Here is a 12,491-nt window from a genome sequence, read left to right as displayed (position 1 = left end):
TACATAATCTGAGAGTATCCTCGATTGCTCATGATATTCAGCCATATTATCAGACCCTTCAACTTCTATGAATCTTTTTTTCAATTTCTAGATCATCTTCAACTAATGTAGAAGGGTTACCTCAGGTCATAACCTGGACTTGCAATCAAAGAGAGAAAACAAATCAGAACAATGAAGAATAAGAAAATATGAAATAGAACAAATGATGAATAGCTAAAATAACCAAGTGCAAATGCTTCCCCAAAACACCTATTTCCCGGCAACGGCGATAAAAACTTGACACACCCCTTGCATGTGTGTACAAAAGTGTGTGGATCATCGAAGTAATAAAATAACTCGGTGAGTGGGTAGTCGAATCTACAAGGAATACATGTTCAGAAATAAAAAGTATTGCTATTTAGCTAAAATGAAAACCAATTTGTGATTTGATTCAAGATATTAATGCAAATAAAAGTAAAAGAGAAAAAAGAAAGTAGAAGGAATAAAGAGAAATAATCGATAGTAAAATGGGACAATGCTTGCCCTAAGACTATTGTTTCAAGTACAAATCTAATATTATGCCTCCTAATTGAAGTTTAATGAATCGTGGAGATCCAAAGACACACGGTCCCAAACCTAAAGTCAACCGTGGACTGCTTGAGTGGGACTACTTGAGTTCTAGGGACTCCAAGTGACAAACCGTATTCCCTAATTTAGACCTAACTCTTTCGTCCAGGCGAAAGACCCCTAATCACGATTAAGCCCCAACACTAAGGATTACTCAACATTTCACTCTGTTGCTCGCACAACTAAGCCCTAGTGGAGTTTGTCTCTTAAGACTTCACTCTATCATGATCACAAAGAACCCTTAGAACATGGAGGTATGATAAATGATGTCGGAAGGGAAAGGGAACGTTCCGCTACCTCTCGACTCACCCTCTCGACCCTCTTCAATCTCGCTAAGTCTAACCCTAATGAAATTGTCACCCCTTCAACGGGTTACCTAGATAGATTCTCAACCCTAGTGTCACACTAAAGGAAAATCAAATCAATAAACACACAAGACTGAAACTTAATTAAAACATCAATTAAAGGAAACATAATAGAAGTCAATGAAACAAAATCATCCTGGGGTTTACAAGTCGAAGCACCCACTAGGGGTTTAGCTCTCCATGGAGCAATATAAAGTCAAAGATGAAATCAAAAATCAGTGCAAGCAATCCATAAAGATAACCCCTTGTCGTCCGTGTCGATGGTCTTGAGAAGCCTTCTCGTCTTCTCCAAAGACTCCTTTGTCAAGCCTAGGCCACATTCACTGAATCAAAGCCGTCGAAAGCTCCCCCAATAACTTTCCTCCGAGGAAAATCGATGTCGAACATCGTAGGAATGCTCCCAAATCCAAGTAAAAGCCTCTCCAAACCCTAGTTGCGCTCTCCTAAAATGCAGACAAAAGATAGGAAGAAGATCCCCAAAACTCTTAAAGCGCTATTTAAAGGGCTGAAATCAGGCATCCACACGCCTCTGTGGAAATTCCACACGAGCGTGTGGATTTTCAGGCTTCTCATTTCCTGCGCACTGTGAACAATAAATACTACAGCACTTTCACTACGGTGATTTACTATAGTAAACTGTTATAGTATTTTCGCTACAATACTCCCGACTTTGTGGTAGATCATGTCGCATCTTGCTTCCAAACACATTGATGAAATTCTTGACAATATCACACAAGTCATAGCATATGAGTGTGACTAGCTTTGTGCCCCTCCAATTTGTATATTCATTTGCACATTTTGGAGGTTGGCACATACCCATATATGTATGAGCACAACTTGTGCTTTGATCCTTGTTCGGTCCAAGAGTTTTTTCAAAAATTGTTCTATGATCTATTTTTGCTTTCTTTCTTCCAAATTTGTCTCCACAACCATAAATGCACAAAATGGCACAAATACACACGAATGAGCCATAAAACTTGATAAAAGTGATACTCAATGTAAGAAGAGTATACTCAGTAATACCTATACACAACACTTATCAATTGGCCTCTTCTCGTATGATTCTTGCACTTAAGGCAAACACAAGAGGCTGGGGCGGAAGAGGTTCCATCTTAAGTTCATAGTGATTTAGTCCTAGTCGCCATAGCTTATTGGAACTGGCAGGCCTTTGAATTTCCCGGTTTAACCCTAGAACACTATTGACACTTAACGCCTACCGTAATTAATAATTTGGATAACTATAGTACATACTCTCAATTCCTTTTAAGTGTGCTTAACGATGTCTCCAATTATATTGTTTAATAGTGTTGTATAAGTAAACTAAAGAAACAATGTAAATGATTAGGCTATTAATTATGTGAAAAGGAAGTAATAGGAGCCTCTCGTCATTTCTGGGGAAATATGCCTCTCGTGTTCACTCATGAGGTATTACTTAATGACCCTTACACTTGCGGTATTACGGACAAATTGTAATATTAAGTGCATACTTGGATACTTATATATTTGCATAATTTACAAAACTCATAAACCGTTCGTCAGTAAGTGACTTGGTATGAATAAACTAAATAGTCATTGGCACTTCGTGTTTATGTTTACCAAAAAAAAAAAAAAAAAAGTAATTGCAGCACATGTTTTATTACTTCTTTTTGTTAACTAAAATTTAGTTAAATAAATAAAAAAAATCAAAGATGCTCAATTTATTTAATGAGGACATCTTGCGGGTTGAGAATTAAATTTAAAATAAATAAATAGAAAATGACTTAAATAAGTGGTTGCACCACATATATTATTGCTTCTTTTTGTTTACTAAAATTTAGTTAAACAAATAAAAACAATCAAAGTTGCTCAGTTTACTTAAAGACAACTTCTTGGGGTGTTCGGAATTAAATTTAAAAAAATAAAAAAAATTTAAAAAAAAAAAACCACACTCAAATAGGCCCTTAAATAAATAGGAGGAAGAACTGTTCCAAATAAATACTAGCAAGACACATTTATTTCTTTGTTTTTTTTACAAATAGGCGACAATCACCTCTCATTTGAGGGATTGTCAAAAGGAGAAATAGGTATATATGGAGATGCACTAGTTACGATGGCTTATGGATCTTCTAGAAAAATCCTCCTATTCTGTAATTTTAGAAGAGTGAAATCACTGTTTTTCTCACATAGAACCCACACCCATATATGTGAATAGTATTAATGAATAGTATTGGACCCCAGGTGTATAATCAATTAACAGTACATGAATAATATTGTCGGAGCATAATTTGAACCCTTACCCTCCCATTAGTACTTTTATGTTATACCATTGGGTTATCTAATGGTTGACCAAGATAGATTCCATGTGAGGCATTCATTCTAATTTGGTATAATTCCCTGAGCAATCCATTTACTTTTTCAAACTTATCTTTTTAGTCCGTTAATTCAAATTGTAACATTTTAGTAATTCTACTTCTTTTATAGAATTATAACATGGCTCACTTAAAAATACCATCAAGACTAAAATGTTACAATTTGAAGTAAATGATTAAAAGATAAATTTAAAAAAGTAGAGGGATTATTTAGAGAATTATACCTTATAATTTTACACCTCAAAAATATTTTTACTTGCATAAACCTGAGTAAGCATAAGAAAACAACCTGCACTCATTTATATTATACATTCATAAAAACAACGGATTAATTTACTTACAACAGTATTTGTCCAATAAATCTTTTTTTTATTAAAATGTAAATTAAGGACTTGTTCCAGAAATGCATTCAACTGAGTCTTTAATTAGCCCTGAAAAAGCACTCCAATTTTTTAAGAAAATATTGAATGTAATGAGATCTGAAGATGGCAAAACTACCTCTCTTCAAACAAAAGTAATTAATTAATTAATTAAGATGATGTATTTATTTTGTGAAAATTATTCTTCAAATATATTTATTTTTTTAAAAAAAATTTATAATGCCCAAATAGCCATTTTTAATAAATAAATAAATAGAGATGACTTTTAGATAATGTGTAAAACACTAAGGTTGAGTTTGGAGAACACCAAAACTAATGTAAATTTTTAGGATTAAAATAAAATAGATATGCTTACATAAAAATAAAATAAATAAATAAATCTATTTGAAAAAGAAAATATATGGCGTCTCTAATGTTTAGACCTTGAAAGAGGAAAACAAAACCTTAAGATTTATGTCCCTTAATTTGAATAAGCTTTTCCAAAAATTTTATTAGAAGGGCTTTCAGTTGAAACGCTCCTGGAATTAGTTGGGTCGTGTGCTGATTGATCTTACAAAAGCTTCAATTGTTTTCTTTATTTATATTAGATGGAAATTTTTACTTGGAATAAAAAAAACATAAATATCACTATATATATATATATGTTAACAATCCCAATAAGATAAAATATAAATTGATATTCATAAAATCAATGAAAACTTTTATTTAAGACGTTATTAAAAAATTAACATCCATTACAAATAAACTAATTATAAAGTAGGAGGAGAGAATAATACATTTTCTTGTGAAGAAATTGCGTACCTTTCTCCATTCTTGTGATGACTAGAGTATCAAAAGAGGAAATAACCATTAGAGCTATAAAATGATAAAGTAAATATTTGTAATTTGTGAACAAACTAAGTTGTTAGAAAAAAAAAAATAAAGATATATATTTTGTTGTTGTAGTTTTTTTTTTTTATTTTTGATAAATGTGAATGAGTTACATGTCAAAGACTAACATATATGAGAAGTTAAGCTCTATGCTCTCACCATGGGTAAGTTGGAGTTTAAACTTAACTCTTTAATAAAACAAAAATCTTATGTAAGTGACTTGGTACGAATAAATTAAATAATCATTGACATTTCCTGCTAATGTTTAAAATAATAATAATAATTACATCACATGTTTTATTACTTATTTTTGTTAACTAAAATTTAGTTAAATAAATAAAAAAAAAAATCAAAGGTGCTCAATTTACTTAATGAGGACTTCTTGGGTGTTGGGAATTAAATTAAAAAAAAAAAATGAATAGAAACCGACTTAAATAGGTGATTGCATCACATGCTGCTTCTTTTTGTTTACTAAAATTTAGTTAGACAAATTATCAAAATTGCTCAATTTAGTTAATGAGGACTTCTTTGGGGGTTAGGAATTAAATTTAAAAAAAAAAAAACCACTCACATAGGACCTTAAATAAATAGGAGGAAGTACTATTCCAATAAATTATGGATTATGTTATACAAGCTTTTGATTATATGTTATTTTCAATTAATAAAATAGAACACTCAGCCTCTGGTTCATTGCAATGTCACAAATCTTCCCAGTTGTCTGATATATCATAAATCATATTTATTGGTTGCTATAATCTAAGAGCCATGCCTTACGCAACATGGCGTTTTTTTTTTTCCTTTAAATAAATTAATAAATAAACCTCTAGAGTTGTTGCAAAGCAAGACCTTGCTAGACACGAGTTAACAAACTAACTCATCTTCATCTATATCACCACCTTCGTGTAGTTAGTTCATCTCAAACTCTCACTCTCTCTCTCTCTCTCTCTCTTTCTATTCCCTGTTCACAGAACAGAGCATTGCTTGCTAATTACACAATGGAAGTGAAAGTAACAAGCTCCACCATCCTCACAAGTCCCATCTCTCAGCCTTCCGAGATCCCCCTCACCATCTTCGACCGTTTCGCAACCAACAAACACATCGCCGTCCTCTATGCCTTCACTCCACCCACCTCCACCAACGCTGAAATCATCTCTGGCCTGTCCAATACCTTTGTCCACTTCTCAAATCTCACTGGTAACCTCACCACCAACTCCTACGGTCGCCCTTCGCTCACTGTCGGAGGCCCTGATGGAGGTGCACTCGTCGTTGAAGCCACAGTCTCATCCAAACTAGAAGATCACCTGCCTTTCACTCCCTCACCGGACTTCAGACTCCTCCATCCTAAAATCAATGATGCAAAGCACTTGCTCCAAGTTCAGCTCAACCGGCTCCAGTGTGGCGGGCTGGTCATTGGAGTCACCGCCCACCACCGTGTTGCTGATGGCCAGTCCATGAGTACTTTCTTTGTAGCATGGGGGCAGATGGTGTGTGGTGTCCCCATTGATCCACATCCAGTCTATGATCAGTCATGGCTCAGCCCTCGGGATCCTCCTCTGGTGCAGTTCGATCACTGGGGGACCGATTTCATCCCTCTTTCTCCTCGACCAAATCAGTTTTGTGTCACTCCCGTTTATGCTGATCCTCGTGAGATCACCAACATGTTGTTGCACTTCTCAACAGAGTTCATCATAAAGCTCAAAGCTCAGACCAGTGCATCAAGCACTGTAAAATACACCACCTTTCAGACTCTCTTAGGTCATCTATGGAGGATGGTGACGATAGCTCGGCAGTTGGATGATGAGGAGTGTACGATGGCTAGAGTGTCAGTGAATGGCAGGCCTCGTTTACAGCCTCCGGTGCCGCCGGAGTTTTTCGGTAACTTGGTTCTGAATGCATATCCAAAAGCAAAAGCAAGAGAATTGATAGAAGGTGGGGTGGTGATGGCGGCGGGGATAGTTCGAGAAGCAGTGAGAGATGTTGGAGAGGATTACTTCCAATCATTTATTGACCTTGGTGAGGTTTATGGAGATAGAGATCTTGTGCCTTGTTATGATGTGGATGGTAATGTGATTTCACCAAAACTGGAGATTGATAGCTGGCTAGGGTTTAAGTTTGATAAGGTTGATTTTGGTGGTGGTGGGGCTTTGTGTGCTTTCTTGCCTACATGGATTCCTTTAGAAGGGTTGTTAATCTTCATCCCTGCGTTGCCTCCGGATGGTGGCGTGAATGTTTTTGTTTCTCTGCTTGAAAAGCATGCAGAGAGATTTAGGGAGATATCTCACTCTTTGGATTAAGGTTAGGGTTTATCTGGTTAATTAATTAGTTTTGATGGTTATATGATGGTTAAATAAAGTCTTGTTGCATGGTGATCATAATGCATGCTGGATGTATTAGTCATCGTACGTTTTACATTTTCAATAAGTAAATATTGGAGGTGTCTAGTAAATTGCTAGTTAATTTGCAGACTCATTCTAATATTTTGAGTTTATTATATTGTATCATTTTCTTTCCTACCTTGGTTAGGATGTGATGTAATAAATTACCTTTGGATATAATGAAGAAAATTAAATACTAAATAAATCAAAAGAGAGTTTTGGATAAATCCTTCTCCACTATTCTAATTTTTTCAAAAAAAAGAAGACTTTGAATTTTATTTCTTTCGAAAATCCCAAACTTTATTCGTTGTGCTTCTAACAAAAGCAAAATAATAATAATAATAATAATAATAATAATAATAATAATAATTTTAATTCATGTTTTTCTAGAAATATTTCTAAAATAAAAAAATAAATACTAGCAAGACATTTTTTTTTTACAAATAGGCGACAAGCGTTTCTCATTTAAAGGATTGTCAAAGAGACAAACAAGTATGGAGATGCATTAGTTACTATGGCTTACGGATCTTCTAGGAAAATCCTTCTATCTTGCAACTTTTGGAGCGGTGAAATAACTGTTTTTCCCACACAAGACCCACACTCAGACGTGTGATTAGTATTGATGAACATTATTGGACAGCCAAGTGTATAATCCATGAACATTACATGAACACTATTACCGGGGAAGAATTCGAACCCTTATCCTCCTCCTTAGTATTTTTGTGTCATACCATTGAGTTATCCAATTGTTGACCAAGGCATATTTCATGTGAGCCCTTCATTCTAATTTGGTATAAGTCCCCGAATAGTCCCTTTACTTTTTCAAACTAACTTTTTTAGTCCGTTACTTCAAATTGTAACATTTTAGTCATTCTACTTCTTTTAAGTTAGCTATGTTAGTCCCTATAAACACTAAATCATAACCATTAAGAGGGATTAAAAAATTATAATTTGAAGTAAAAGACTAAAAAGACAAGTTTGAATAGCATAGGGATTATTTAGAGAATTAGACATTCTAATTTTGTACCTCAAAAAATTTTACATGCATAAATCTTAGAAAGCATAAGAAAACAACTTGCACTCATTAATATTATATATTAAAAAAAACAATGGATTGTTTTACTTACAAAAGTATTTGTCCAATAAATCTTTTTTTTAAATGTAAATTAAGGACTTATTCCAAAAATGCATCAAATTGAGTCGTTAATTAGCCCTTAAAAAAACCCTCCAATTCTTTAAGAAAACATTAATCTGTAATGAGATCTGAAGATGGCAAAACTACCTCTCTTCCAAAAAAATAATTAATTAAATAAGATGATATATTTATTTTGTGAAAATTATTCTTCAAATATATTTATGTTTTAAAAATTTTATAATGCCCAGATAGCCATTTTTAATAAATAAATAAATGAACAAATAAATAAATAAATAGAGATGACTCTTAGATAATGCGTAAAACATTGAGGTTGAGTTTGGACACCAAAACTAACGTGAATTTTTAGGATTAAAATAAAATAGATATACTTACATAAAAATAAAATAAATAATAAATTTTATTTGAAAAAAGAAAATATATGACGTCTCTAATGATTAGACCTTGAAAGAGGAAAACAAAACCTTAAGATTTAAGGGTCAGTGTTAGGGTTAGGATTAAGGCTGCATTGAAGATCACCTACATAGAAATTTCCTTGAGAAAAAAAAATGGAAAAAAATAATGCTTGTTATTCTTATTTGCTTAGTTAACCGACTTTTTTTTAATTATGTTAAAATAATTGTATGCAATATTTTTTACAAAAAATTTTAAATTAATTTTTTTTTTCATATGTGATCAAAACATCTGTATAAATGATAATGGAACTATTTTATTTGCGCACAGTTAAATTTTTCTTATAGGAAAAATTATTTGGTGGTTCAAGTGGTTTGTTTATAATTTAATAATTTTTATTAGACAGGTGAAGGACATTCAAATACTTTTATTATTTGGGTTTTTTTTAATTCTCAACTATAACAACACTTTTATTTTTTTACTACCGAGTAAATAGGTGGGTGCATTTGTGAGATGAGAGCACCTTAATTTTTTATTAATTAAAATGTTTTATTTATATTTCAAATTATATTACCGATTTTGCAGCAAGAAAATTTGCCTAGTGGTAGGAAAAGATATAATCAAATATCTCATTTCTTTCTCCTATTCACTGATTTTAGATAAATTTTGTACAAATCATCTTGTGTAAATTTGAGATATTCTATTATAGAGTGAGACATTCACTTGTTAAATACGTGCATAAGTGTGGAGTAAGCTCAATATAGAAAAATAACCTTAGAAGTTATTTTGGAACAAAACTCATGTTTTCTTGAAATAATTCATTCTCAATTGAACTGGCAAGGCTGATCACCTTTGGTGTGTTATGTGGGTCATGAGTTATCACCTTTCTCCTGATTACATCACTCAAGCCATTCATGAAATAACTCAAAGCCTGCTCCTTGGTAATTTCCAATAATTGTGCCAATAGCATCTCAAAATGCTGGACATAAGCTTCAATTGAACTTGTTCGGATTGCAGCCAATTCTTCACATGGATTTTCTACACCATTGCTTGCAAATATCTTAATTAATAAGATTTTCCAAAAAAATTTATTAGAAGGGCTTTCTGTTGAAGCGCTCCTGGAATTAGTTGGGTCGAGCTAGTGCTGATGATCTTATAAAAGCTTCAAATTTTTTTTATTTATATTAGATGGAAATTTTAAATTGAAAAAAAAAATATCACTATATATACATATATATATATATATATATAGAGAGAGAGAGAGAGAGAGAGAGAGAGAGGTTACAAATAACAGTAAGACAAAAATATATATTGATATTCATAAAATCAATGAAAACTTTTATTTAAGAAGTTATTAAAAAAATTAACATCCATTACAAATTAACTAATTATTATTAAACAAACAAAGTAGGAGGACAAAATAATACATTTTCTTGTGAATAAATTGTGTACCTTTTGTTCATTCTTGTGACGACTAGAGTATCAATGGAGGATACAACCATTAGAGCTATGAAATGATAAAATAAATATTTGTAATTTTTGAATAAACTAAGTTGTTAGGGAAAAATAAAGATATATACTTTGTTGTTGTAGTTTTTTTGATAAATGTGAATAAAATTGCGTGTCAAAGATTAACGTATATGAGAGCTAAGCTCTACAATATTTGTACTCCTCACCATGGCAGGTAGATTGGAGTTTGAACTCACCTCTCAATGAGACAAAAATCTTATGTAACTGACTTGGTACAAATAAAGTAAATAGTTATTGACATTTTCAGCTGATATTTACCAAAAAAATATAATTCACCACATGATTTTTATGTTAATTAAAAATTTAATTAAATAAATATTCAAAAGATGCTCAATTTACTATAATGAGGACTTCTTGGGGATTAGAATTAAATTTAAAAGATCAGAAACTGATTTTAAATAGGTGATTGCACCACATGTTTTATTGCTTCTTTTTATTTGACAAAAATTTAGTTAAACAAATATCAAAAGTTGCTCAATTTACTTAATGCAGGCTTCTTCAGCTGTTGGGAATTAAATTTAAAAAAGAATAAAAAAAACCCACTCAAATAGGACATTAAATAAATAAAAGGAAGTACTATTCCATTAATTATGGAATATGTTATACAAGCTTTTGATTATATGTTATTTTTCAATTAATAAAATTAAACACTCGTCCTCTAGTTCAGTGCTATGTCACAAATCTTCCCAATTGTTTGATATATCATAAATCATCATTATTTGTCTTCCACCAATTTATCCTAATCCATTCTAAGAGCCATGCCTTACGCGACATTAATAACACCAATATAAATTGGGGTTTTTTTCCCCTTTAAATAAATTAATAAATAAACCTTTAGAGTTGTTGCAAAGCAAGAGGGATAGTTACATTGGTTGCAAATATTAGATGGAAATTTTAAATTGATAAATATCACTAGTATATATATATATATAGAGAGAGAGAGAGAGAGAGAGAGAGAGGTTTACAAATACCAATAAGACAAAAATATATATTGATATTCATAAAATCAATGAAAACTTTTTATTTAAGACGTTATTATTAACATCCATTACAAATAAACTAATTATTATTAAACAAACAAAGTAGGAGGACAAAAATAATACATTTTCTTGTGAAGGTGTGTGTACCTTTTGTTCATTCTTGCTTGACGACTAGAGTATCAGCGAGGATACAACGTGAGAGCTATGAAATGATAAAAATAGATATTTGCTAATTTTGAATAAACTAAAGTTGTTAGGATAAAAGATGTATACTTGTTGTTGGTAGTGATCAAATGAATGAATGGTTTGCGTGTCGAGAACTAATGTATATGAGGAAAATGAGCTACTACGATATTTAGTACTGCTCTGTACCATGGGTTAGTTAGAGAGTTTTGAACTTACTGCTCCTCAATGGGACAAAAATCTTATATAGCCCGGCTTTGGTACAAATAAACTAAATAGTTATTGACATTTCCGCTGATGTTACCAAAAGATATAATTCACCCTGTGTTACTGTTAACTAGATTTAATTAAACAAATAAAAATTCAAAGATGTAATTTACTATAATGAGGACTTCTTGGAGGAGTTAGGAATTAAATTTAAAAGATCAAAGAAAACTAATTTAAATAAATTGTTTACACATGTTTTATTAGCTTCTTTTTATTTGACAAAAGTTGATTAAACAAATAAAAAATCAAAGTTGCTCAATTTACATACAATGCAGAGCTTCTTCAGCTGTTGAGATTAAATTTAAAAGAGAATAAAAAAACCCACTCAAATAGGACATTAAATAAATAAAAGAAATATATTCCATTAGTGCCCATGGAATATGTTATACTGTTTTTTGATTATATGTTATTTTTTCCAATTAATACATGAACACTTTAGTCTCTAGTTCAGTGCTATGTCACAAATCTTTGTTGTTTGATATATCATAAATCATCATTATTTGTGTCTTCCCGCAATTTATCTAATCATTCCAGAGAGCTATACCTTCTGCGACATTAATAACAATATAAAATGGGGTTTCCCACTAAATAATTAATAAATAGCCTTTAGAGTTGTTTCAAAACCAGAGGATAGTTACATTTGGTTGCAAATGTGGATTCATTTTAAATTGAAAAAATAAATATCCCTCTATATATATATATATATATATATATATATAGAGAAGGAGAGAGAGAGATTTCTAAATACCAATAAGACAAATATATATTGATATTCATAAAATCAATGAGAAACTTTTATTTAAGGCGTTATTAAAAAATTAACATCCAAAGCTACAAATAAGCCTAATTATTATTAAACAAACAAAGTAGGAGGGACAAAATAATACATTTCTTGACAGAAGAAATTGTGTACCTTTTATTCATTCTTGTAGCAAACTAGAGTATCAATGGAGATACAACCATTAGAGCTATAAATGATAAAATATTTGTAATTTTTGAATAAACTATAAGTTGTTAGGAAAAATAAAGATAGCAATGCAT

General features: G+C 31.5%; 1 protein-coding gene across 1 annotated transcript; it reads left to right on the top strand.

The window, feature by feature from the left end:
• Window positions 1–5,375: 5,375 nt before the first annotated feature.
• LOC120253590 (tryptamine hydroxycinnamoyltransferase 1-like) lies at window positions 5,376–7,145 on the top strand. The gene has a single exon (XM_039261906.1). The coding sequence runs from the start codon at window positions 5,565–5,567 to the stop codon at window positions 6,861–6,863; it is 1,299 nt and encodes a 432-aa protein (XP_039117840.1). The 5' UTR covers window positions 5,376–5,564; the 3' UTR covers window positions 6,864–7,145.
• The last annotated feature ends 5,346 nt before the right edge of the window (window positions 7,146–12,491 follow it).

Source organism: Dioscorea cayenensis, unplaced genomic scaffold, assembly GCF_009730915.1.
Source record: "Dioscorea cayenensis subsp. rotundata cultivar TDr96_F1 unplaced genomic scaffold, TDr96_F1_v2_PseudoChromosome.rev07_lg8_w22 25.fasta BLBR01000122.1, whole genome shotgun sequence".
Lineage (NCBI taxonomy): Eukaryota > Viridiplantae > Streptophyta > Magnoliopsida > Dioscoreales > Dioscoreaceae > Dioscorea > Dioscorea cayenensis.
Note: the sequence above shows the minus strand (reverse complement) of the source record. Positions and strands in the feature narration are given on the sequence as shown.